We start from the raw sequence: 24,423 nt of genomic DNA, 5'->3' as shown, positions 1-24,423 counted from the left end.
CAAGTACAAGTTACTGCATTATACAGTTTCCAATTAGTTTGTTTGCTCTGTCTTGTACAGTTATTTCAGAATACATATTTTGTTTAATTTAGAATCTCAGAATCTTATTTTAAAGGAAAGGCAGCTCTTGTATCTATCTGTGGCTTCAGGTTTGGCAGAGTAAGCACTGTGTCAATATCTAGTTCCGTGACTTTCTCTGTTGTTTCTGCAGGTGGCCTGGGAGACCCTTCAGGAAGAGTTTGCCCGCTTCATGAGCGAGTACAAAGGCAAAGATCAGGATGACATTTTCGACAAGCTCAAGGAGGCTGTCAAAGACGAGAGCATTAAGCGGCACAAGTGGAATGAGCGAGCCGAGGATAGTCTGGTAAAATAACGCCTGTCTTCCGACACGTGTTGTGTCATGTGTGTAAGACTAGTGAGCTGCTGGACTGGAATTAATACTAGTTTTATGTTTTCAGCCTGCTGAGGTGAACCTTGTAGTTCTCTTTGTTGTGATTTCCTATTCATTAAAAATAAATGTGACTGTGCTTTGTGCCTTGCAGAGAGTTATCCAACACAACGCTTTGGAAGACCGGTCCATAACTGACAAACCACAGTGGGATGCAGCAATACAGTTCATGGAAGAGACTCTTCAGTCTCGTCTTAATGACAGTATGTTCTAATAAAGACAGCAGCACTTTAGTTCAGGGTTTCCTATCAGACTTTATAAGGGATTAAAAAAACAAGTTAACACTAAAACACATGTAAATACAACATTTACGTATGGAAGTAATGACTTGCTAATACACTTGCAATTTACTGCTAACTATTAAAGAGAGACGTTATCAGTAAAGATGCTTACCTGAGCTTAGGCTGAGAGCTATGATCAAGATGCCAGGGGTTTGAACCTGTGAAAAGCCACCATCTGACAGTGACTGGGATTCCCCAAGCACGAATGGGTTGGGATCCATCGGTCAGAGCTTGGCAAGCTTGCAGTGCAGTCAGTGAGGGCCCTGCATGTCTTACACTGGGCTACGTAGGCTATGGTGAGTTAAAAGATGAGTGGCTTGAAGGAGGGCGGTTTGGAGGAGTCTGCTACACTGCCTCATCCTCCTTTGTGTGAGGTCACGGAGTTCATAGCTGGGCCGCAAGACATAAAAAACACACAGTCGGCTATTCCAGATCTCATTGTCAGCAGATTTAATGGGGGATCCTTCAGCTTTTATTGTGAATTAAAATGTGTTTTATTTGTTATCTTCTTTTTGTCTTGTAGCTGAATCTGTAATCAAAGATATGGTGGGTCCAGACTGGAAGCAGAGATGGCTGTACTGGCAGAATCGCACACCAGAACAGGTCAGTACCTATTTTGGAACAAGTAAAGGTTTATTCCATGCTGAAAAGAGAAGAAAAACACAACATTTCGGCTGGGAGCCTTCTTCAGGTGTGTGAGCCTTCTTCAGTTTCAGCATTTAATAAACCTTTACTTGTTCCTTTGCAGCCTGCATATGCTAATGCAGCTTCTTACCTGAACATCTTATATCCTTTTTTGCCAGGTCCCATGAGTTTTGATCAGTATTAAATTGCGTGTTCTTTCTGAAATTGAAATGCTAAGATGCCTTGTTAGTTAAGTCAAGTTCTAGTTTTCCGTCGATGTGAACCACCTGAGTTATCAGAGCCACAGTAAGATCATCCATGTGGAATTCTGGACAGAAGAATATAAAATCTATCTTATCCATCTAGCTTGGTTGGTGTTCAGTAGCTAATTGATTCAAGGATCTTATCCAGCTGTTACATGAAAAAAGCCAGGGTTTTTGCTTCAGCAAAATTGCAAACTACAGGACATCAATTTGAATGTTTGCCTTGTTGTAATACATTCAACAGAACATCTCTTTTCCATTTTTGACGGTAAACATTTTTTGCACTTTCTGATGGGTGCAGACTTCCATTTTTTTTTATTTCATCTGTAAAATGTTAACTGCTATATACAGTTAACATGTAGGAGCATTGCCTTTTATCTGTTGGATCTTGTAAAACTCTTCCCAAATCATGGCAATAGAAACTTAACTTGCCTGCAATTCAGTTCTGTATGTTTTGCATCCCTCTTTACTTTTAACTTCTTGAAAATATGTGACAGTATGGTGATAAAAATGGTGATACAAATCTTGGTAAAGGCATTTACTTTTTGGCAGTAAATTATTCAGAATTCAAAGTACAAGTGAGTCAGCTTGTACTCTGAATACTATTTCAGCTCCTCATTAGCTGAAAGTACATGTTGAGATGAATAGTCTATATATCTGTGCTTCATTTCTGGGCTATGTCTTTTGCCAGCTATGACCAGGATTTCCCCTGTGGTCACAAATAGCTGGGTACTCCCAGCATTCACTGGGCTTGAATTGGCTTGACCACCTGTGACCTGGCCATATTATTAGCAAGAGGCCGATTGCTCTCTTGTTGTTGGTGTCACAATGAAGGTTTCACAATAAGGTGTTCAGACTTCTTACCTGTGCCATCGTGGCTCAGGGTTCATAGGACGAGGTCAAATCCATTGCCAGACTACAACTTTAAAATGTTTTTGTTGGATCCACTTGCAGCACGTTCGCAGTGAAACCAGAAATGAGCTGGAGAGGCTACTGAAAGTGAATGAGGACCATACAGCGTATCTGGCCAACGATGAGGTCACTACAGTGCGGAAAAACCTGGAAGCCAGAGGGGTGGAGGTGGACCCCATTTTGGTGAGTATCAATACTTAGACCAGTCAGACACTGACATACTGTATAAGTGTTGTTGGGCTAATTCAAATGTTACTGAGTTCAAGAATGTGCTGGTTGTATGTAGTATCATTCTTGTCATCTTATTTCTTGTATGTTTTAGATCTTGTTGTTTGTCTCCAAAACACTTCCTATAGCGTTTTGCAATTTATACTAATTCTTCAAATGAGTATTGTTTATTGGATTTATAATGCCTCTAGATACGTACTTATGGTTTCTGATTTACCAGAAGCTTGAAGACATTATTTGCCAAGTTAAACAAATTAATTGTTTTAAAATTGTTTTGCAGATGTATGTGTTAGTATTGTCTGTTTGTAATTTGGAATTATGAAGAGATATAAATATATATTTACTGTTCAGATAGTTGCAGATTGTCATTGCAAGTGAGATAATAATAGATCAAAATCCACTGACCACGCTAATTAAGTAAAATCAAGCACTAATGAGCTTGTTAGAATTATGGCTTGTTTCCAAAAGACTTTCAGTTAATTAATCTGTTAGAAAATCCATTAATACCTTTTCAAAGTTGTATGTACATGAAATACATCTTTGCTATTTTGTCATTTTCCTCTCCTAGAGTTTTATGTCTCTTTGTCTTGTTTTCTCCAGATAAAGGACACATGGCACCAGCTGTATCGACGCCACTTCCTGCACAAAGCACTGTCTCACTGCAACCTCTGTCGAAGAGGATTCTACTACTATCAGCGCCACTTTGAGGACTCTGAGGTTTGGAAGTCAATAATTGATCCATTTTTTCTGTCCAGTTATATTTTATGTTTTTGAGTCTCTTGGTCATTTCAGTGCTTTAATTGCTGTGTTCATGTTAGCCTTATGGGACTTCAGTTGGATGGACTTTTAGAACAACTACTGTAGATAATTAAACCAGATGCAGCTGGTGGTTTTGATCTTTAAATTTAATCTATTCTACTCAACCATTCTATGAAATTATTAAAATTCAACTCAAAGACAAGTGCATATTACTGTATATTTCTGCATTAAAAAAATGTAAATGTTATTATTTTTTAAAAAAACAGTCCAAAGCCATATTCATGAAGTGGAATAAAAGATAAGACTAAACAAAAGATGTAAAAGATAGAAGAACCAAGCACGCTGTATTTAGTATGCACTTTATGCTTACCTATGTGCTGTATGTGCTAGATTTGAATGGTCAAGGAAAGCTTTATAATCTGGTCTCAGTGTCTCATGCTTTGTTTTATTACTATTTTATAAAATACAAGGATATGCTCTTAGGACAGTGTGGACAGTTTCAGAGTTGCTTATCAGCTTTCACACGTGTGAGGAATTTCACACTCAGTTTTGCCAATATAATGCTATTTTAAATCCTGAAATTAATTAAAAGAGAACTGGTAAACCTGTGAAATGTTCTTAAAGATATTATACAGTTTGGATAAATATTCAGATTACTTTTAAGTGAATCTGCAAAATGTCTATTTTAAATTGGATGTGTACACCTTTGTTTCCATACATAGCACAAAATAATTCCAGTTATAAAAGGTGAAAATATAAAATGAAAAATAGGAGAAGAAAAAAATAAAAGCCCTACCAGCAGCAACATTCCACCAACAGGGCCAGATAGACACAACTAATTCTCTTTGCAGGAAGAGAGAAAAGCACTTTTGCCCCAACAAGACGATGGGGGGAAAAACAGCTGAAACCCCTGCCAACCCAAAACAATAAATCTTTCCTGTGTTTGTTGCAGCTGGAGTGCAATGATGTGGTCCTGTTCTGGCGGATCCAGAGAATGCTTGGAATTACAGCAAACACACTCAGACAGCAGCTTACAAACACTGAAGGTACACTGAGACGACTTCATCCTTGCTTAATGAAAGCTGGGTTAAACTGAGGTAGCTCTCTGTCAGAAATGAGATGTGCTCAGGTTTGCACATGCATAGCCTACACACATCTAGACTCTTTGTAAAGTATTTTTCAAGTGTTATTATGAAGCACTGAAAGGTGGAGTGCGCAGTGTTTTAGTTAGGGTAAAAAAAACGTAACCATGTCTCTGAAAGATTTGTTCATCTGAATTGTTCCTGTGCCTTTTTTCCAGGAGCTGGAGGTTTTATGCCAAGGCCAGCTGTGCCAAAAGGCCAATTATAAACTCTTGGACATATCCACTTTATTTTAATCCAGTCAGTGGGCTGAAGATTATTTGGAAAATGGATATTAAATGAAAAAGTTATGTTGCGTTCTGTGGAAGTTAAGGAGGAAGACATTTTAAATTTTTCTTTTTTCATGCTCAATGTCTGGATATGTTCTTAAAACACTATTCAAGTTAAGCGAGCTTTTTATTTATAGTTCATTTAATTCTCCCACAGGTTTTATCATGAGTAGAAACCTCAGAAAGCCCGACACCTGGTGATTTAGTACATATTACACTCAAGACCGTTTAACACGGATGCACTGATTCATATTTATGCTGTTTTTGTTCTTTATGAAGCCGAAGAGACTTCTGTTCTTAACAATGTATCACAGTGATTGGCTTCTTCCTTCTTGTTCTGATGCTTGTGGTGTCTTACCCTTTCACACCAAAATGTGACCCTAAGACCAAAGCAGCCCTCTCTTGAGTTCTCAGCACCCCTGGGTGATGAACATGTCTCTGCTCAGCTGCCACTATTCTGTTTCCTCAGTCCGCCGTCTGGAGAAGAACGTGAAGGAGGTGCTGGAGGACTTGGGGGAGAACAACGAGAAGAAGGTTCAGCTGATAACAGGCAGGAGGGTGCAGCTAGCAGAGGACCTCAGTGAGTACACATTGCTTTCCTCTGTTACCTTGGGGTGGCCTTCTGGAGGAGCTGGTGTCAGGTCAGGAAGCGCTTGGCTGGTAAACAGGTAAACAAGCCTTCTGCTTTATGACCTGAGGCTGCAGCTGCCTGTGACCTGGCAACTGACTGTGTTGAGACAAACTGATTTTGGCAGCCAAGCAACGTGTTGAAAGCTGTAACGTGCACAGGAAAAATGAGGTTCTGTTATTAGGTGTACCACTGCTTGTTGCGTCATCGCGTCATAAAGTCTAACTGAGGATCCATTGGCTGGTATGTTTTGAATGTGCTTCACAGAAGGTTTTTTGGTTTCACACGCTTGGACCTCTGCACATATACAGCCTACACTCTAGAAACATGTCCTTTTTAGGTTATGGGTGGCACTCCTTTTCACTGGTGTTGAACCAGACAATCTAAAAAAATAATCTAAACCTCTTCCTGCTCACAAGGTGCTCCTCTCTGGCATAAGGTGCTGCGTTGTTTTTTGTCCAGAAGGGAGCGCTGTTAGTCACTATAAACAAAATCTGTAACCATTGTGGTATTTTTGTTTAGAGAAGCCAAAGCTGTATTATTTTTATGGTATTAGCGTACTCTAAACTAATATATCCAAAGATGAATAGAGTTTGCAGTTGCAGTTGTTCATTTTTTAATACAGTTAATACAGAAAAATACTTTAGAAATAATTATGTAAGACTGACTTTCATATATTTGTGTTTGAAAAATGTCTTACAATCTACTGCAGATTTTAATATTGTTTTCTTTCTGTCAAATTTAACTTTATAGCTAAAATTAAAGGCTTTTGACTTAACATTACTTTGAATACTAGAATCAGGTTAAACCCCAGATTTTAGAGACTTAATCCTACTATGAAAAAGAGGAGGTAACAAGGAGAAGTTCAGAAATCTGAAATATTACAATGACAGTAAAAAAGTAAATTTCAGGGGGAATCTTTAAAAAACATGGGATCAGTTTGGTACAGTGAGTCAGTCATATTGTGGCAGTGAATTATTGCCTTTTTATTGTATGTTGTATCAAGGAACAGAACAAATGAATTTTCCTCTCTGCAAAGTTTCTTCTCTCCTGTCTGGATTTAATTTTAATTTACAATTAATGTGAAAGAAGAGTGGTCTTTAGAATTGTTCTGCATGTCACATCAGTATCCCTGTATATTGTGTTAAACGGGCCATAAATTAATAGGACAATCTGTGCAATCTGTGAGTGTGGTAGACAAGTCTAGACTTGTGCCTCTGCTGTTCTTCAGTAAACTGATAACAGCAGTTCACTGTGCACGACTGCCACCTAAATTGGAGTATTCTTTCAGATGAAGACTCCCTATTTGCCTTCCTTTCCTTAGACATGACGTTCTGTGAACTTGGTCTAAGTTGAAATGTGTCTATTGAGAGCTAAAAATTCTTTGTAATTAAAAAAATCTTGCTAGCAACACAGTAGGTCATGTAAAAAAATCACAACTGGCCTTCCTTTGCATCAAGTATTGTCTGAGGCCATCAAGTATTGTCTGACCATTGTTAACTTCTAACAAAGTTTTGCAACTGTCGAAACTGTTAACTGTTGCATAAGGAATTGCCTGTGAAACATGAAACGTACACACTGGCACTGCTGTTGTTAAAAAAATAAACACACGCCAAAGGCAAATATCATGATCTAGGTTTTCATGAATGTTGTGTTGCAGCACTTTGAGACGCTAAATTGCTGTCAGGGTTTTGCTCATGGCAAGAAAGTAAGATATTAACTCATTATTTTAATTGAGGAAGCAGGGTGTTTCATGTTGAACATCTCTTTGGTGTCAGAGGCCATATAACCAGTAAGAAAAGCAATGCTACAGTTTGCAAAATTGTTTTAAATGAGAATAGCCCTCCCTAGATAGGGTGCTTTTTGTTGCTTGCACACACCTTTTGCTTTAATTAATAAATCACGTGCAAAGTACAAAAAAAGGGGACACAACACTTGGAATGATTTATTTCGGGAAAGTGCGTAGGATATAGTCTTGTTGAAAGACGGAATTTCCTCTGATGAAGGAGGAGGACAGTTGGGTGACTCACAGATATTAAATCAGCTCGCTGTTGTGTACACTTGCTGTCCAGACGGAATGAGTGGTAATGAAGATCCTTTCACAAGGATTCCTTTGTTAGTAGTGTTACTAATTTGAAGTTTAAAAATGTCCTCCAGAACCAAAAAACATCCAGAAGGTTTTTCCCTTCTTCGCGTTGATTTGGTTTTAACGGGATATACAGGCCTTTAACAAGACCCATACAAATACTGTGCAGCTGATAATTGGTGTTAGAAAAACAAGTGACACTGGGAACGTGGCTTGAAGGAACAAATGAAGCATTTTGAGAGGAGCCATGATATTGAATCTGAGCACTGCTAAGTGCTTAGCTGTAAATAATAATCAGTAGCTTGGGGAGCTCTGCTGCCCTGGTGTGATTTGTTGTTGTAAAATAAGAAATCCCAGTTGTCCAGTGGCTGCCCTCCATGTTGTTGAGAAACCGTGTTTCCTCCACATGTTCTCCGAGAGGCGATGTGCTGCTAGAAAAGACGCTGCACTTGCATGGCTTATTCTCCCTTTACGGAGGCTTTGCAAACAGCAGCATCAGAGTTGAGAAAGTAGAGAAAAAAATAAAGAAGGGGGATGCATGAGTAACTGTGGCATTAGAAAGCGTTGTTTGGCCCGTTCTCAACTATAAGCTGTTCATCTTCCTGTCAGTTTCAGAAAGGGAGCTTTTTTTTTTTTGCTGTTACAGATACGGCTTTTTAAAATCAGGGTATTTAGAATAACACATTTTCCTAAAGTCGAAAACTTTGTCTTTGAACTGTGAAAAACTTTATAACGGGAAGAGCGGGTCACATTTAACTCTTGGAAGGAGTTTTATTTTTGATTCTTTCTTGTGTTGACCTGTTAAAGCAACCTTAATAAAACACTGATGAGGATGCACCAGATGTAATTAGATTAGATGTTAGACGTAAGTGTGTAATTTGTGAGAAGTGGTGATTGGCTCTTTTTTTGTGAGTACAAGCCATGACCATGACATTTCTAAAGCTTGGCTTTTCAGATGTTTTTGTTCGAAGGAGGTGATTGTTTTAAAAAAGTTTTAAAAAACTGAAGAATAAGCCTTGTTGAAGCTCTTTTCTGCTTGTGTATTGCTGAAATATACTTGTGTATGCATATCAAGGTCTGTTGCTAACAATGTACCTGTACTTTAACACAGTCTACAACAGAAACAAAATCAGTATCGTATATGAACAAATGAAAGGCATGCTGTTCCAGATAGTTTTTTAAGTATTAAGTTCCATATTTCTAAGTTCATTTGAGGTAATTTAATTTGACAGCGGTGGTATTTCTATGTTGAACACAGGTGCTGCACCCTGGTTTAACCATTTACCTGCATCAGTAATATTTTTTCGGTACAATGCCATATATGGGAAGGGAACACACTGCTCAGTCTCCTCAGTCATTCTGTGTGTGCAGTGCGGCAATCCTGTCTGTATATTACCTGACATAAAAGCAGACTGTGTCCTTCCTGCAGTCAAAAGGTCTTCTTGGTACCTCAGACACTGCCAAAGCAAACAAAGGCATATCAGCTGTCAACTGATGTTTGAAAAGCTTATTTAACTTCCTCCATTTTTTTAGGTTTTCATAGTATTCTAATTAAAAAAAAGCAACAAAGCTTAAAGAAAAACCAACAAGCGCGAATGTTTCCTTGGGTCTTCTTCAAAGCAGAGGAATTCCTGGGCTTGCCTGGCCTTGCAGCCTTCCTGCACAAGGTGGCAATGTGTTCCGGGCTCACTGGGGCTTTGATGTTGGATTAGAGAGCGTCTGCAGCAGCACGCCTGTCCTCCTGCCTCTGTTTGCTGTTTGCCTCTGCGTGATGCCTTCACATCACCCAGGCAGCAGGTGGCTGCTTTCTCAGAGTTTCCCAGGTTGCCAGACGCAATACTGTACATGCCCTAGCTTGCATCCCCCTTCACTGTGCATGTAAGTGGAGAGATAAATATTGGTGTGTTCTAGGTGTATTATTAAGTCTGATATTAAGACCAATTAAATTATTCAGAACAATTTTAATTGTGTTTAATAGTCAACAGATTTACTTTGAAAGAGCAATCTTTTGAAATGGTAACTGTATGGTGAGATTGTATATTTCACTAAGCAATTTAATAATAAGCAATTTTAAAATAACCCCAGTACCCTAATTATAAACCTGATTAACAGAATACACAGCAGGGCTCATCTCTGTGAGAAGTTTTGGTGTAAGTACCGTGCTTTGGAGCTAAACAGCAGCTGGAGCAGATATTGAGATTTTCTCCTAGGCAAAAAGATAATCTGTGGTTTGAGAATATAATAAGGAATTCCTCTGCTTTTGGAGGCTGCTCACAGAATAGAAAAAAAAATGGGGTTTAGATATTTTTGTGTTTCTGTGTTCATTCTGAAGGCAATCAAATTTACAGAATCTAGGCAAAATATAATCTTGCAGTTAAAATAAAAGCTAGGATGAGCAAAATGATAATCTATACCATAAACGTATAATGGTGATTTTTTAGAATTTGTCAGATTCTTAATATTGTGTTTGTTGGAGATTATAAAGGAGTGAATGCTGCGTAGAGAAAATTCTTAGTGCTCTGCCCACACTGCAAGACTGAACAGGGAAGATACCGTTGCTTTGGAGGCAGGGGGGTCTTAACTCAGGGGCTATTAAATTCTCCTCACTGGGTTGTCATCGGTACGTTTTCCGTTTTTGTGTTTGGAGTAAGAAGAGAAGGAGAAAAGATAAAAGAAAAAAACAGTCCTGTGAGCCCTTTGGCATGTCGGGGTAACAGAGGGTTGGAAAGCAAAGACCTTAATAAGACCGCTGGTATGTGTCTACCGAGGGAGAAGAGGTGTGACCTGGGGTCATTCTGTCAGCACAACAGGCTGAGAGAGCTCCCACCTGCGCAGGTGTCAGTAACTGAACCAGGGCTCACCGCTGCACAGCTCTCCTGAGAGCCCGAGACCTGGGAAAACCAGGCACTTCTTAGGACAAAGAGAAAAATGTGCCTCCTCTGGCTATGTCCTTTAGAAACCTCGAGTGTTCCCTTACACTCATGAGAGTATGTCCCAGTATTGTTTTGCAGGGGTGGGAAATACATTACAGCAGTTGTGCTAGGCTCGGTTGTGTTAAGCTCCATGTTAGAATTTAGTTAAGTGAATCGTCTGTCTTTTTGCAGGATTTCTGTAGAAGTTACATATACTTGGCTGTCACTTTTATCCAAAGTGACTTACTTAGCTTAAAAATAGTCGTTTTTATAGACGTTTGCAGCTTGTTTTGCTGAAGCAATTGTGAGCAAGGTGCCTGGCTTTAAATTAAAGGTAAAAGTCAGGAGTCCAGAGCCCTAACTCCTCTTCTCCACACTGCCTTTAGCCAGATGTTTCCAAGATTTTTCACACTGATTTTGCTTGAAAGATGTTGGCCAGAGGGCTTACTGAAGTTAATCTCCCTGTAATGATTGCCAGGACTCTGATCAGCAATAGAAAATTGTTATTTTGTTAACAAGCTTAATGTACAGATTGACTGGGATGATCACCCTTTTCACCTTTTGTTGTTAGTATGTTGTGCTGAATATTTTTCTTTTAAGTGTTGAAATACAAGTTTTCAGTCCCTTAACACTGGTCCAAAATGCAAAAAAAAAACAATATGTTGTCATTTATGCTACATACATCTGCTGAAACTGTGCCTGGCTGTGATCAGTATGAGCTGACCCTAGTTCAGTCATCAAGTGTCATATATTTTTTGTCTTTTTATTGCTTAAATCACACTGTGTCTATATTGCTGTTAGTAGTTAATGATAAGAGAAACCAACTAATCGGCTGTCGTTCTTAATAGGGGTGATTTTCCAAATTTTCTGCCTGGTGCCAAATAATTGCTTGCACAGCCAAGAATTCCCCTCTCAGTACTGCCTGAATGTCAGTTTAAAAAAATAAACTGGCCTTTGATTCACATGGATTATGTCAGTAAATTCTGACATTGGTGAGACACAGCTTTGAAAGCTGTCTTACTGATAGTTAAATGGACAAACAAAAAATCCCTTTAATGTGAACATTAACGTCTTTCTATGCATTTGAACAAACACGTTTTGCAATCTGTGTAACCTTCCTTGTGCTGTGTAAACTGTTTACAAGGAAGGTTTCTTCAGCCTGACACCTTAACAGCCTGTAGCGGCTCATCACTGATAAAATAGGATAAAGCGGTGTGCTGGTTTGTGTCAAGGTATCCTGAAATTTTAAAGCCTTCCCCCCAACCCAAGAGATGAAATTCCCTGAGACAGTCAACAGTTTCCGTCTGTGAGAATTCCCCACAGATGGAGGCAGGCTGCTTGGAAGCACCGTTATTGATTATCAGCTGTTAAGCACCAGAGACAGGAATAAAATGGATCCTCTGTAAGCTCATGCATTCCTCAAGGCCTGGCTGCATCTTCAGAAGTCAACACAGCAGCTGAGTGATAAATTGTTGTGAGACTCGAAGCTTTTTTTGCTTGTTAATATCTGGCCGACCTCCTGGCTCTGTTTCTAAGCTCTTGAATTTAGGTTTGTCGGTGTGTCGCTGTGGGAGGCACCTGAACTTTTCAATTTATAAACTTTCAGTTAGGATTGCTGCACTTCCCTGTTAATAAGTCTAGTCATTTCTGTAAGAATGAAAGAACCACTGTAAAAAGTTTTGTGTCACTTTCATCATTAGGCATTAGGGATCATCGTGGTACTGGGTATTTGTAGAATATTAAGAGCCTTAGTATGATAACCAAAGCTTTGGCATCTGTCTTAATAAGAAGTGTATTGAAATTGGAAACAATAGTGTTCTGGAGAATTTAAAATTGAGTATTGGAAGGTTTTGAGCTGGTATTTTTGCACACAGTTTTTGTATTTTTTAACTTTTTTAACTAATCAGAGACACTCACTCAATGCATTCATGCAGCTTAATGGATCCTTTACCGTTCCGACACCAGCTGTCTTTATGGTATACTGAAGTCATCCTCCTAACCCACAAACTGGCAGTGGGGTGTACTGTCATCTGAATGTTCTCAGATTGGGTTTCCTGCACTGGTTCACCTCCACCACCTCAGCCCTCTGGAAAACTCTCTCCCTTACTCTGTGAGCAGAAAGATCAGTCTTCTCCCTTCGTCCAGAGGCTGTGGTTAATGACTGACCTCTTGCTTAAGCTATGCCTTTTACTTTTTTGCAAATAGGAAAGTGCATCAAAAGCCTTTCACTTTTTATTTCTGGATTTAAAAAACAGCGATATTTCCTGCCATGCTGTCTACCTAGGATGGAAATGAGCATCTCATTACTATATAGGGCTTTTGTATTGGTTATAGATTGCATTGTTCAGTTTGCATGTTCTGACTACACTAGCTGATATGGGGTGTCAGTGTACACTGAATTGATAAAAGGCAGGCTGCTTCTTCTTTTACATCTTCTCTTTCACAAACCCAGTCCAAAGATGAGTGAATTATTATCAGTCTGTGTCTGTGTGGCAGTCCGAAGGGTCTATGTAGTGTTTTCATTGTCTGGGCCTGCACTTTGGAATGCTTTCACCTTCTGTCTCATGTCTTCTGTGTCCTTTTATGAGTTTTTAAGGAATTTTCCAAAATGATTCATCATAGTGATGCAGTACATGCTTCTTTTACCCTAATTTTAGAGTTTTTAGTTCTATAAGCAACTGTAGCCATCCAGTTATCTGGGGAGGAGCAGTCAGGTTAATAACTTACTGTACTTATGTGCAACTCAGTTACTATGTATACTGTATTATTACATTACTATGTATACTATATTATTCTTATCTTATACTGATGCTCCCTCTATTCCACAAATGCTTTGTTTGTACTGTTGAAAGGAAATATTTTAATTAATGTGTGTATTTTATTTATATTTTATTATAACTGGTATGTTATTGTGTAGCTATATCTACAGTATAATGCTACCCTTATCCTTCTCTCCTTTGAGTCAAGTTTGATTGCAACACTTATTAAAAAAAGAAGTGCATTAGACATCTTAACAGGGGAAAAACTGCACTCAGGTTCCTGCCTGCTGTGACACTGAGGAATTTCAGAGAAATTTAAGAATTTCATTAAAAATGTATGTGAACACAAATGCAGTCTTTAGTATAAGCAATGTTACGTGAGGAAAGAGAAGACTGCACTGGCCAGAATGCTAGGAATGTCTACACTGAAACAATGAATCACTCCACTTGAATTTCGTGACTTGGTAATGTTCTTGAATTTATAAATAAAAATACGACTTTCTAGCTTTTTAATTTTTAAAATAAGCTAAAGTCTTTTGCTTCGCGTCAATGAAATTATGAATGTGTTGGATTTTTAAGTCTCTATCCATTGCATTAATTAAGAATGTGTTGGGGAAAGTTACTTTCAAAAAGTAATCCATTACAATTCCTTGCGTTAGGAATTACTTTATTTGAATTAATAAGACATTTTGGACTACAGACATCTTTTAAGAGGCATGTAGTGGATGCAAACGCTACATAGATCATTGTGTATAGAACTACATTTATGGTGCTTTCCTTATCCTACATGATGGCACTTGCAATAGTGCTTTACAGACAGACATTCTTTCCAGTATGTCAGATGAATGCTCTCCAATGCAGAATTAAGACAGAAATCCAATAAAATGAGAAAAAGAACTGCTGTCAGACCTGTCATCCCAACTTGAGACGGCCAGAACACTAAGGCCTTATAATATGCTCTCCATAAAGTTTTGGAAACTAGCAGGCTTCCTGCAAAGATTAATGAGCTGTAACTCTGCGTTTTGCCTTCTCCCAATTAATCATCTTCCTTCTGAATTTCATAAAGCCTCGTCGCCTGTTTCTGATTCTTTTAAGGTTACTTTTAATTCCTAAAAAAAACGAATGTAGCATCTTGGATGTCAGTTATTAATGAATATTTCTTTGTTCTGTCCTTGAAGTTTTTCCCTTTGTTCAGCATTTCTAAGCTGTGTCATCAACAATGAACCTTTAACAAATTTCTTTCCAGTTAAGAATGAACCCCTTAAATGTTACTCACCAAAAATACATTTGTTTTCCCTTGAAGGGACATTTGCTGTTTTTAATAAACTAACATGATGAATTTTCCTCATGCCTCACGCTGGATTTGGGCAAAGAACAGCACATTATGTAGTGTCAAAACATGGATTTCATTTGACACGGAAGTACTGTGCACTTTTATTCGTGTCGGTGTGCTTTTTTCACACACCCCTGTACACTCCCTGAACACGCACAGCCCCAGACACGGAAGGTGACAGCAGTTGTAGAACAGGACCCTAGTGAACAGCAACCTTGATGTTAAAAGCACATTTTAGAGCTGCCTTTGACAAATAGATGTTTATAGCACGCTGACAGCGGAATGGGAAACGGCTTCCGTCTTTGTAACAGCTGGAAGAAAGGCTCTTTCCAGCTCCAAGCCATGTGGTTACAGTCATGACCCCCTTTCACAGGCTGGGAAACACACTGGCGGCCCTCAAACAGACACGTCCCTGGTGTTTTCTTGACCCATCGACTGTCCATTCACTCCCCATCTGTTTCTGGTCCTTAAAGGAACAGGGGGAGGTCCCACTCATATAAATCTGTCATCGCTGGCCATGAATGATGCACTACCTCTTGAAGGGCAGCACATTGGGTGGTTTTCCTTTCTCTTAAAGAAGTTTTAAAAAAGGCCAGCGCAAACCTCTCTGTCTTCCTGTGAGCAGCATCCAGCAGGAGAAAAAGACACATAGCTGAGGAAAAAGACAACGGACACCTATTTCTGCCTTCTTTCGCTGTCAAGGCTTGACCACCTTATATTTTGTTCCTTAAATCTTAAAAGGTGCTCTGTGAAGTTTATTCATCATTATTGTGAAGGTGGATTTAACTGTGTTCTCACAGTTACAATTTGACAACAGGAAATCATTTTACAAAAAAAAATGTTAATGTTAGTGGTGAGCATGTAAATTAAGCCCCTTCAGGAAACACCTTGAGGTGACCTGACCTTCCAAACCACTGGTACAGTGTGGTCCACAGTTTAAAATACCCAGAATAAAAAGTTAACCTGCTCCACAATTTGTGCAGCTTCAGTTCACATCTTTACCTTTAAACAGTTTGGGGTTAAAATATAGAATATTATGTTCATCATTGAGAATTTCTTGTTTAAAAATATTACCTGTTATTTTACCACTAGCTTTCACCAAGACCATTTAAAATTTCAAAGTTATGATTTTTAAGCTGAAGAAGAAAAGAAACAGAATCATTATTATATCTAAATTAAACACAATGTAATTTCTTGAGAAAAAATACTACACAAAAGAAAAACTTCATCTCTATTTGCTGAATCAATCTTGGTCTTTTTGTTCAGTAGCCCTTATTTGCAGACACTGTGCAGGGTCACTACCGATAATCAACAAGAATGACATTCGGTAGTTTGCATGCCAGAGCATGTACTGTAGGCATACCCAGTGTCAGGGACTCAGATCCCTCAGTCATGTAGGGCTCTATTGTCCTCTCGCTACACTGTAAATTAAGTAACATTGCCAGGCTCTGACTTGCCCTCACAGAATAAGATGGGTTTGACCCATCTTTACTCTGTAATTAAATACTTACTGGAAGGAGTTCAGATTTGCACATGATGTTTAAGCAGAGGAGACCTAATCCCTGAGCATCAGCAAGCGGGTGGTCTACTTACTGTACACCTGGACCTGAGCAAAACGTGAATATACCATGAAGAAACTTTTACTCATTCGCTTCTAGCTTATCTCTGAGAAAATATGTCCTGCAAGGACTTTGTGTGCTTTTTACATTAAGGATTGGGAGTCAATATATAGTGGCTTGTACATACAGTACCAATCAAGAAGCTTGAAAAGTGTCTGAGGCCATTTTACTCAACAGAAAGTGATTTTTCTGTTACTCTTATTTTGTTATACACGAAGATGTAATTTGTGTTAAAATTCTTAAATGTTTAGTACCAGGTGTAACGTTACAGTAACTTGGCAAATAAATATCAGTATCTGTTATGTTCTGTGTATAGGTGCATACCTTCTGTTTTAGTCTTTGCTTTGCTCCAAGGCCTGATCATTTAGATTTTATGCATAGTAGTGTTTTTAGCTATAGTAGGATAAATATTTTGGTGGTAATACAAAGTATAGAAGCGTTGCTAAATGTCACAAAATATGTAAGCCTTTAAAAGAGATTATTCTAAAGTTACTTTGTTGTTTGCTTTCCTGGCTTGATCTCTCTAAAAAGTTAGTAATTTTTTTTTTTTATTTATATATATACAGTATACAGTATGCTTCTCTAGTGGAACTCTAGTGAAAGCCATTAGCAGGTCTGCTTTAATAAGAAGCAACACTACTGATCCCAGAATCCTGAAGGCTTTGACAAGCACAGTGGTCAGCAAAGCTCCAAACATAGACAGTAATTGATGACTGTGACTTTTTGCTACCCTTTCTTGGAAATGAAACTATCAGGACATGCCTCCTCCATCGCGCCATGCTTTAAACAGCATCTGTTTAAAAGATAAGCCCACATGGTGATTTGTGGGCTTTCACTGTCTGGGTGTTGTGTTGTTGACATCCTGTTTTATGTGGCACTTTTGTATTCACCTCTCACGTCTAGTTAAATGTGCATTAGACACATACTGTATGGGTTTAAGACACATTCAGGAGCACCGCAGGTCTTGAGAATCGTTTCATTAGAACAGTATGTCATCACTTCTCCTCAGTCTTAGCTGCAGGAAACAGACAATGGTGTACCTTTGGCTTGGCAGCCACTTATACAGAAAAATCCAGCTGTGGCATGAAAGTTCAGAAATGTTTTCTAATCCTCCTTCCACCCTTATAGACAACTTTTGTTAGTCGTGGATCACGTGAAAATACAACCAGTCATTTCCCAAATGTGTACTGTTGAAATCTTGTAGCTTAGCCTGTTACCACTTTTTAATATAGCTTTTATTCTAACGTCTGCTTTCTTTTCATAAGATATATTGCGGGGTATTCTATATTAAACGGATTAGAGTGCTTTTTTCTTTTTTTTTTTGGTTCACGAGAACTCAAGCCCTGAACCCTCCCTTAATACCACAGTCCTCCCTTTTGTCGGCTGGGTGTTCTCTTCAGCCACAGTGTTTCAGACTCTAATTACAGGTCAATTATAGTCTTTACCAGCTTCTGCAGCAATGGGCATATGGGAGCTTAAAGCTGAAAAAGTGGGAGTGAAAGAGATATCATTTCATGTGGAGATCAGGGCAGAGGGACCTGAATGGGGGGATTCGGAGGTGTCCTGAATGGGAAAAGGTCCTGCGCAGTGCCTATGAAAAGGGCTTCTGGGATAGAGGCCAGAGGATTATGGGAATATTCATGACCAGATAAAGCAGCTCATGAATTGATGTGTCTAACGGCTCATCTTTTAGGTAAACAGGGACTAAATGGAGTTCAGATCCTGCTTTCTGGAGATGCACAGGGACAGGGAATCTATGCATTTGTGTACCATCCCTCCCCGCTTTTAAAGAATGGTTTGTTTCAATCTTTTCTTTCCCATTTTGTTGCATTCCTCCCTTAAAAAAACAGATGGTAGAGGACAATAATTATCCTTGTTTCACAGTGTTCTTAAATAATAAAAAGTATAGACCCTCTGAAATTTACTTCCCTTATTCTTTGTGTTTTAAAATCACAAATCTTTCTTAAAATTTGTTGATGTTTTTTTATAAGGAGATATTTTCTTACAGTGATTCGTTGTTTGATACTAATACTGGTTCTTTTGGATTTTTTTTAAGTAAACAATTTAATACTAGGAATTCAACTGCAATTGAATAAAAAAAACGATGTGACGGAATGGCAAATACATGTTACGCTTTTTGTAAACAGGGGTAGCTGAACTTGAAAATAAAGCATTAGCATTTTAAAGTCATCTTAACATTTTGTGCAAGTTGTTCAAGTAGCCAGTTAAAATATATACTGCATATAGTATCTAAAGACTAAGGTTTTAAATCCCGGTTCCTTGTTCATTTCTATACGTTGTGTAGCCTCCATTTTATTCTGTTGCAGTGTACCAAATGGAGAAAGACATGCTTCTACAGATTTGTTGGGAATAAATTCTTGTTAGCAGACAAAACTTAGATCCTGATCTGGAGCGGTGATTAGTCTTCCCCTTTGAGAACTCTATCAAAACTCCTCTATTAGAGCTCTTATCTTGGCCATGATTTTTTACTCATTGGGATAATAAGACACAAGTTGACATCAAAATGAATGATGTTCAGGGGGAAGCAGTCATGTGTTATATTTTTTATATTTTGTTATATTTTATTGATACAGTATGTTACATTCAATATAGAACTCAGTGTCTAAAAATTCCTGTTCATTTAATTTAGTGTCCAGAGATTATTAAAAGCTTTCAAGCTGTTTAAATGTGACTAAACGACTTTTGGTCTTTCTTTTTCCATGCGGTTTGTTAAAAAAGCAGAAGACAGGACTTTTTAGCATCAATACTGGTTCATAGACTAATGTTTTCTGGTGCCTTTGCTGATAGTTGCCTACTGTATGTGATAAACTGTGTAATTTCATTGCATTTTAATAATATAGTATCAACAGTGGCAATTAGTCTTAGTAAAATATTTTCTTTCTACAGCATTTACAAATGACCACAAAACTAAACTACTTTACACACTTCTTAATATGTTTACATTTATGTTTGGAATTGTTTTTATATTTGGCAATTGTGTAATCCTACCTCACCCATTATAAATTAACATTACCTCATACTTGTAGTGGAAAAAATGCAAATTATTCCTTCTGTACATACTTTTCTTGTGTGCAAGTTTTGTCCAAAACTGGTCAGTGATAACGTAGTGGTTTTTATTTAGGGGATTTATTTAGTAAGGGACCAGTACTTTTATTCCTTACGGTGAAAAAGGCTTCTGTGTGGAGATTTATGGCTTAGCAGGACTCCATAGGTATCTTCCTCCCTTGGGACATTCGTGCAGTTTATGGCCCAGGGAGCTTCCCTTGTTAACTCCTTCCCTCTCTGAAACTGACAGAGATGATTTACCGCCTCCTGTGTAAATAATTTTTCCTTAAAAGCGCAGAGCACTTGTGCCAGACACTTTGGTTGAACAGTTGCTTCTTTGCTAGTAAAGCAAATAAGGAAATTTACAGATCTGTATGTGGTGCTTTTCACTCGTAAGCTTACAAATGTGTCCTTGATCAGCATAAACTATTTGATCACTGTTAGCTTTATATATGAAATAACGGAATTGCAGTACAATTTCGGTGTTTACCTTCTAATTTCCTTCTGTTTGATTGACCGGTTTGTTTCATTGGGAGGACTTCCTAGTCAGCAGATTTACCCATTGGCTTTTTACCTTTTATCTTCCATGAGCTCCTACTTCATGGAAAGCCCTGGAGCTCTGTTCGTTTCAGAGCTCAACTGCCTTTACTCTATCTACAAGACTTAGCCATATTATAGGGTTGCATCGCTTTCAAATAGACTTGTTATGGAAGCACAATTAAAATTAAATAAAAACAAAAAAACATTGCATTCTGGAAAGCGAGTGACTTACTGACATGTCTCTTCCCTTTAATAAACAAGAAAAAACTAAACTTTTTCTCTCAACAGCATCTCTCATTCTGCTTTCCTTGCAAGGCTATATTGGGTTTCACCTCTGCACCTGCGATGTCAAAGAGTCATGTCCCTCACTAATACCTTTATTAGGTGCTGTAATCGTTCCCGAGCTCCTTTTGTTTCCTGATATGTTAAGAATATCAAAGGAGAAGGAATTTCTTTTAGCATCCGCCAAGGGAAGGAACATGTTTTCACAGCTCCCAGTGCTTTCCGTTAAGGTTTTTTTTTTAACGATTCCACTGCATGTAGTGCAAATAGAAGGGAGTGAAGCCTTAGACTGAGTCAATTGCATATGCCATCAGGATCCATAAAAATATTCTACGAGCTCTGTGGGCACCAGGGATCCAAACCCTATGCATTCTCCACAGCCAAACTAAAGAAGTTTTAAAGCTCTCTCTGTTTGGACTTGAAGTCATCATAATTTGTGTTAAATGTATAACAATGCGAGTGTAATGGAGAAATGTTGATATGCATCCTGGCTTTTTTTTTGCATGGAAGTGTCCTCTTCTTTTAAGTTTTCAATCAGGCAAGTTCTAGCTTTCACAGTATTTTCCATACAAATGAATCCATACGTTAATAATCTGAAAGCATCTCCTCTGGAAGGCGGTGGGGACAATGGGATCACTTTTTTAAAAAGGTTTTCTTACCTGAGGTTCTTTTAAAAATAACAAGCGTGGGATGTCATCTTTAGGTTTTGAATATCAATAATGATAATAAAACATGCATTAAGTGATACTGAAGTAATTTATTTGTATCTTTGGCCAAAAAGGCCTTGTTCAGTCTTACTGCTTATACGTTCGATATACGTTCCATATCCAAAACAAAAGACCTGTCAGAACAGTCTTTGATGTGGCAATGAGGTTATGTTTTACTGCTCTTGTCAGGCTAAGTGGAAATTTACACCCTCTATTCATTATTAGATCTACTTACAGCATCAAAGCGCACCTTTATAGTTTTTTAAACTGTCAATAGGAGAGTACCATCTGCTCTTGCACTGTACTTGATACAAGATAGAAAAAAGTATAATAGAAAGAAGACAGGGAGTTATTTTAGCAAGAAAGATTGGGGAACATGATATTTGTTTGCTGCATTTGCTATAAGAGCCAAGCCTATTTCATAAGTGTTAACACCTTCAGAAGCTATGTTTTTTATGACCAACTTGATTGATGCTTAAGAACAGGAAGAATCACATTAGAAAGAGATTGTGGTACCTGTTCTAATCCCTAAGAAATATTTTAAATAACTCCTTAGAACGTGAGACGTTTTACCAAATAATCTCTAGAAATTGAGTTTTTCTTGTAATTATTTTAAGGCCTACAACATGATTTTGAAAAACACGGTTATAATCAAGTATATCTGTTTTCTTTTTCATTTTTGTAGAAAAGGTCAGAGAAATTCAGGAGAAACTTGAAGCCTTTATTGAAGCCCTTCACCAGGAGAAGTAGAGAAACAGGTACAGTACTGTAGTCTTACGTATACCCTGTAGCTATGTATTGGACTGTCGTGATGTACTGTAGGTATATTAATGATAACCATAAAGGAGCAATGATATTGTAGTAACTAGCATACAGGAGGAAAAATAAAAAAACAAGCACTCCTTTTAGACATCTTTCTAGAAGTACAATGACCATCAAGTAAAAATAATCGCTTAAGGTCATGGAAATCAGCACTCAGTTAACTTGTAAGTCTTTATTAAATCAAATGTCTTTTTTTATCTGTTTCAGAGACATTGGATGCAGACCTTGGATCACATAGAATATGCACTGATCAGAGATGACAAATATGTCCTCATACTCTGTTGTAAATTCCTGCTAATTATTTGCGTCCCACCTTTAATTTTTATGGCCTTAATACTTTGGCACACAAAATTTCCAAAAGAATGATTTACCCCTTTTAAAATCTTCTTACTGAAATACAAGGTGGATTTAAGCCTGTTGAACAAGCAAGATGAATGTGAAGTAGAACTTTGTGTATAGTTTCTCTCACCTAAAAGCTGTTTGTCACCGATAAAGGAAGCACACCAGTTTATTTGTGGGTTTTTTTTATCACAGCTATATGTATATTTCTGAAAATAGCTCACAGCATCCAGTACAAACCAAGTATGTTCCAGATGCTAACAATTTTGGAACTGTTAAAATGTAAAAAAAAAGGAAGTTTCCTTGGTTTTGGCCTGTTTCAAATAAATAGGGGTTTTGTAGAGAGGGAAAAGCTTTTTCCCCTTATGGAAGACCTGCTGCTGTTTATTAAACGCTTACACCATTCTACATCTGTTACTGATTCAGCACATTGGTCTCTGAACTAATGTGGTGTGGATCTCAGGATGCAGGAAGTGAGTGTTAACAGACAGACTCTCGGAGCTGAAACTGCCTTCAGTCTAGTGGTATCCTAGACGTTCAGGAACTTGTGACTCGATCATCGCCTGCAGTCAGATCTGCTTGTAATTTGAATGCTCTGAGAGACTGGGGCTGAAGCCTTCTTTACTCTGAATTCCACCAGATGAATGGAGGCTGATAGACATTACCGAATTACATTCTTGTTCTGCTAAAGACCGAAGGCAATTATTTTAGGTAGCAAAGCGAATGTGGCAAGGTTGCTTTCCCTAAAGCATACATACATGTAGATACCACCTTTGTGTGTTTTAATGTTTCTGGAACAGTCTCTAGAATAGAATTTCCATTGGTTCACTAGTTTAAAACTCATGTCTTCTCTATAAGTAAGAAGGGACAGCTTTGTTGTCGATACAGCACTAAGGTTTAGTATTTTATTTTAATACCCATTGTAGATTAAAAAAATGATCATTAAAACACATTCTAAGAGAAATGTGTTTTTTTCATCAAGGATATCTTTATGTATAACACAGTTGTATTGATACAGACTCCGGAATTTTCTGCTTTTGTTTGCTCAGTGAATTGAGCATAATGCCATTATCAAATTGTTGTACTTTTTCTTCCTGTCACGTTGTCATGTCTCTTGTCTTTTCCTGATGTGCTTGCCTACGTGTGTTGTCCCTTTGGCAGAGAAAGCTTTGACAAGATCAAAAAAGCAACAGAATCCTTCCTGCCACAGCCAGCTAGGATACAGCTTTGATTTCCATTAGATGCCTAGTTTTAAAAGCCTCCTAAACACTGGCAGTCAATAAAAGCAGCTGGGACAGGAAGCATTTTATCTTCTAGAGCAAGTAAATTCCTCTTGAGCAAAAAAGATTCTAAAACAGAGCATTTTGGAACAATGCAAAATGTTTGGTTGGCATTCATAGTACTTAGGATCAGCACCGTCCCCAAGGTAAATGAATGTGAAAGAAAACCTTTCATTTATTTTTGCAGTTCCAAAAAGTCTGATTCTAAATCCAAATGCTCAACACACACACATTTGCCCAGCACTATAGGCTATTCATATAATTATATTCCATGGAAACGTATTAGAATATTAAAACATTTTAACCTAGTTTAATCCAAACTCTCAGATGGCACTTGAGGAAGTCTGTTCTTTGCATATTGCATATTGTTTAGGCTGAGTTGTTTCTTCCCTATTTTCTTCCGAAAACTTATTGTTCAGGAAACTTCCTGTTGGTCAATAAGGGTATGCCACTGCAATATATAAAATCATGAGTCCTGTTGTCATTGCTAAGGTGATAAAAAAGTAAATATTGTCTATAAACAGATATAGTACAGTAATTGAGAGTGACAGAACATACTTTTCTTTCCAGTATTTAATGCTTTGATCAACATGAAAGATTTCTGGGTTGTAGAATTCCTTTGTTTTACCAGTTAAGGTCTTGCATGTTGTATCCCATCAAAGGTGTTGTATTTATTAAACGTGATTGTGTTGAAAAAAGGACATTAATAAAAACGTCATTTTCCATGAAAAAGTGAAGGCAATTCAAAATGTACAGTCTTTCATGACAATGAATCGTGCAGTGTACAGTATAGTACAGTGAGATCTGCTCAGTTCGCCTCAATCCTGTGTGCCCAAGGTTTGCTTATTAAAGCATGGTCTGTACAGTGTCTTCTGGATCTCTGCTTCTGTTTCTTCCTTCAGCATGATGCTTAGGCAGATCCCTGTCAGCATCCTGATTTCATAAACCAGGGATTGCTAACCTCTGGGATCACTATTCCTAGATTTTAAGATGATTTAAGGATAATCTAGGAACCCTGTGATTGCACCATTAGAGGACATAGATTGGGACCCAAGCTTAAATTTAAGTTTTGTTCTCCATTAGTACAGTATGTAAAGAGGATCAGGCTTGCACTTACTTTATTT

General features: G+C 38.0%; 1 protein-coding gene across 4 annotated transcripts in view; it reads left to right on the top strand.

Moving 5' to 3' along the window:
- Positions 1-24,167, top strand: part of opa1 (OPA1 mitochondrial dynamin like GTPase) — a 46,031-nt gene extending 21,864 nt beyond the window's left edge. For all 4 annotated transcript variants that reach the window (XM_015361297.2, XM_015361295.2, XM_015361296.2 and 1 more), the window contains 9 exons: positions 212-364; positions 543-651; positions 1,253-1,332; positions 2,571-2,711; positions 3,357-3,473; positions 4,468-4,561; positions 5,396-5,506; positions 21,544-21,616; positions 21,888-24,167. In XM_015361297.2, coding sequence (XP_015216783.2) covers positions 212-364; positions 543-651; positions 1,253-1,332; positions 2,571-2,711; positions 3,357-3,473; positions 4,468-4,561; positions 5,396-5,506; positions 21,544-21,608 — 870 coding nt within the window. In that variant the 3' untranslated portion in view covers positions 21,609-21,616; positions 21,888-24,167. The remainder of the gene's footprint in view (positions 1-211; positions 365-542; positions 652-1,252; positions 1,333-2,570; positions 2,712-3,356; positions 3,474-4,467; positions 4,562-5,395; positions 5,507-21,543; positions 21,617-21,887) is intronic.
- Positions 24,168-24,423: the final 256 nt, after the last annotated feature.

This window comes from Lepisosteus oculatus, chromosome 13 (genome assembly GCF_040954835.1).
Source record: "Lepisosteus oculatus isolate fLepOcu1 chromosome 13, fLepOcu1.hap2, whole genome shotgun sequence".
NCBI lineage: Eukaryota > Metazoa > Chordata > Actinopteri > Semionotiformes > Lepisosteidae > Lepisosteus > Lepisosteus oculatus.
This window is presented reverse-complemented; position numbering and strand designations above follow the sequence as displayed.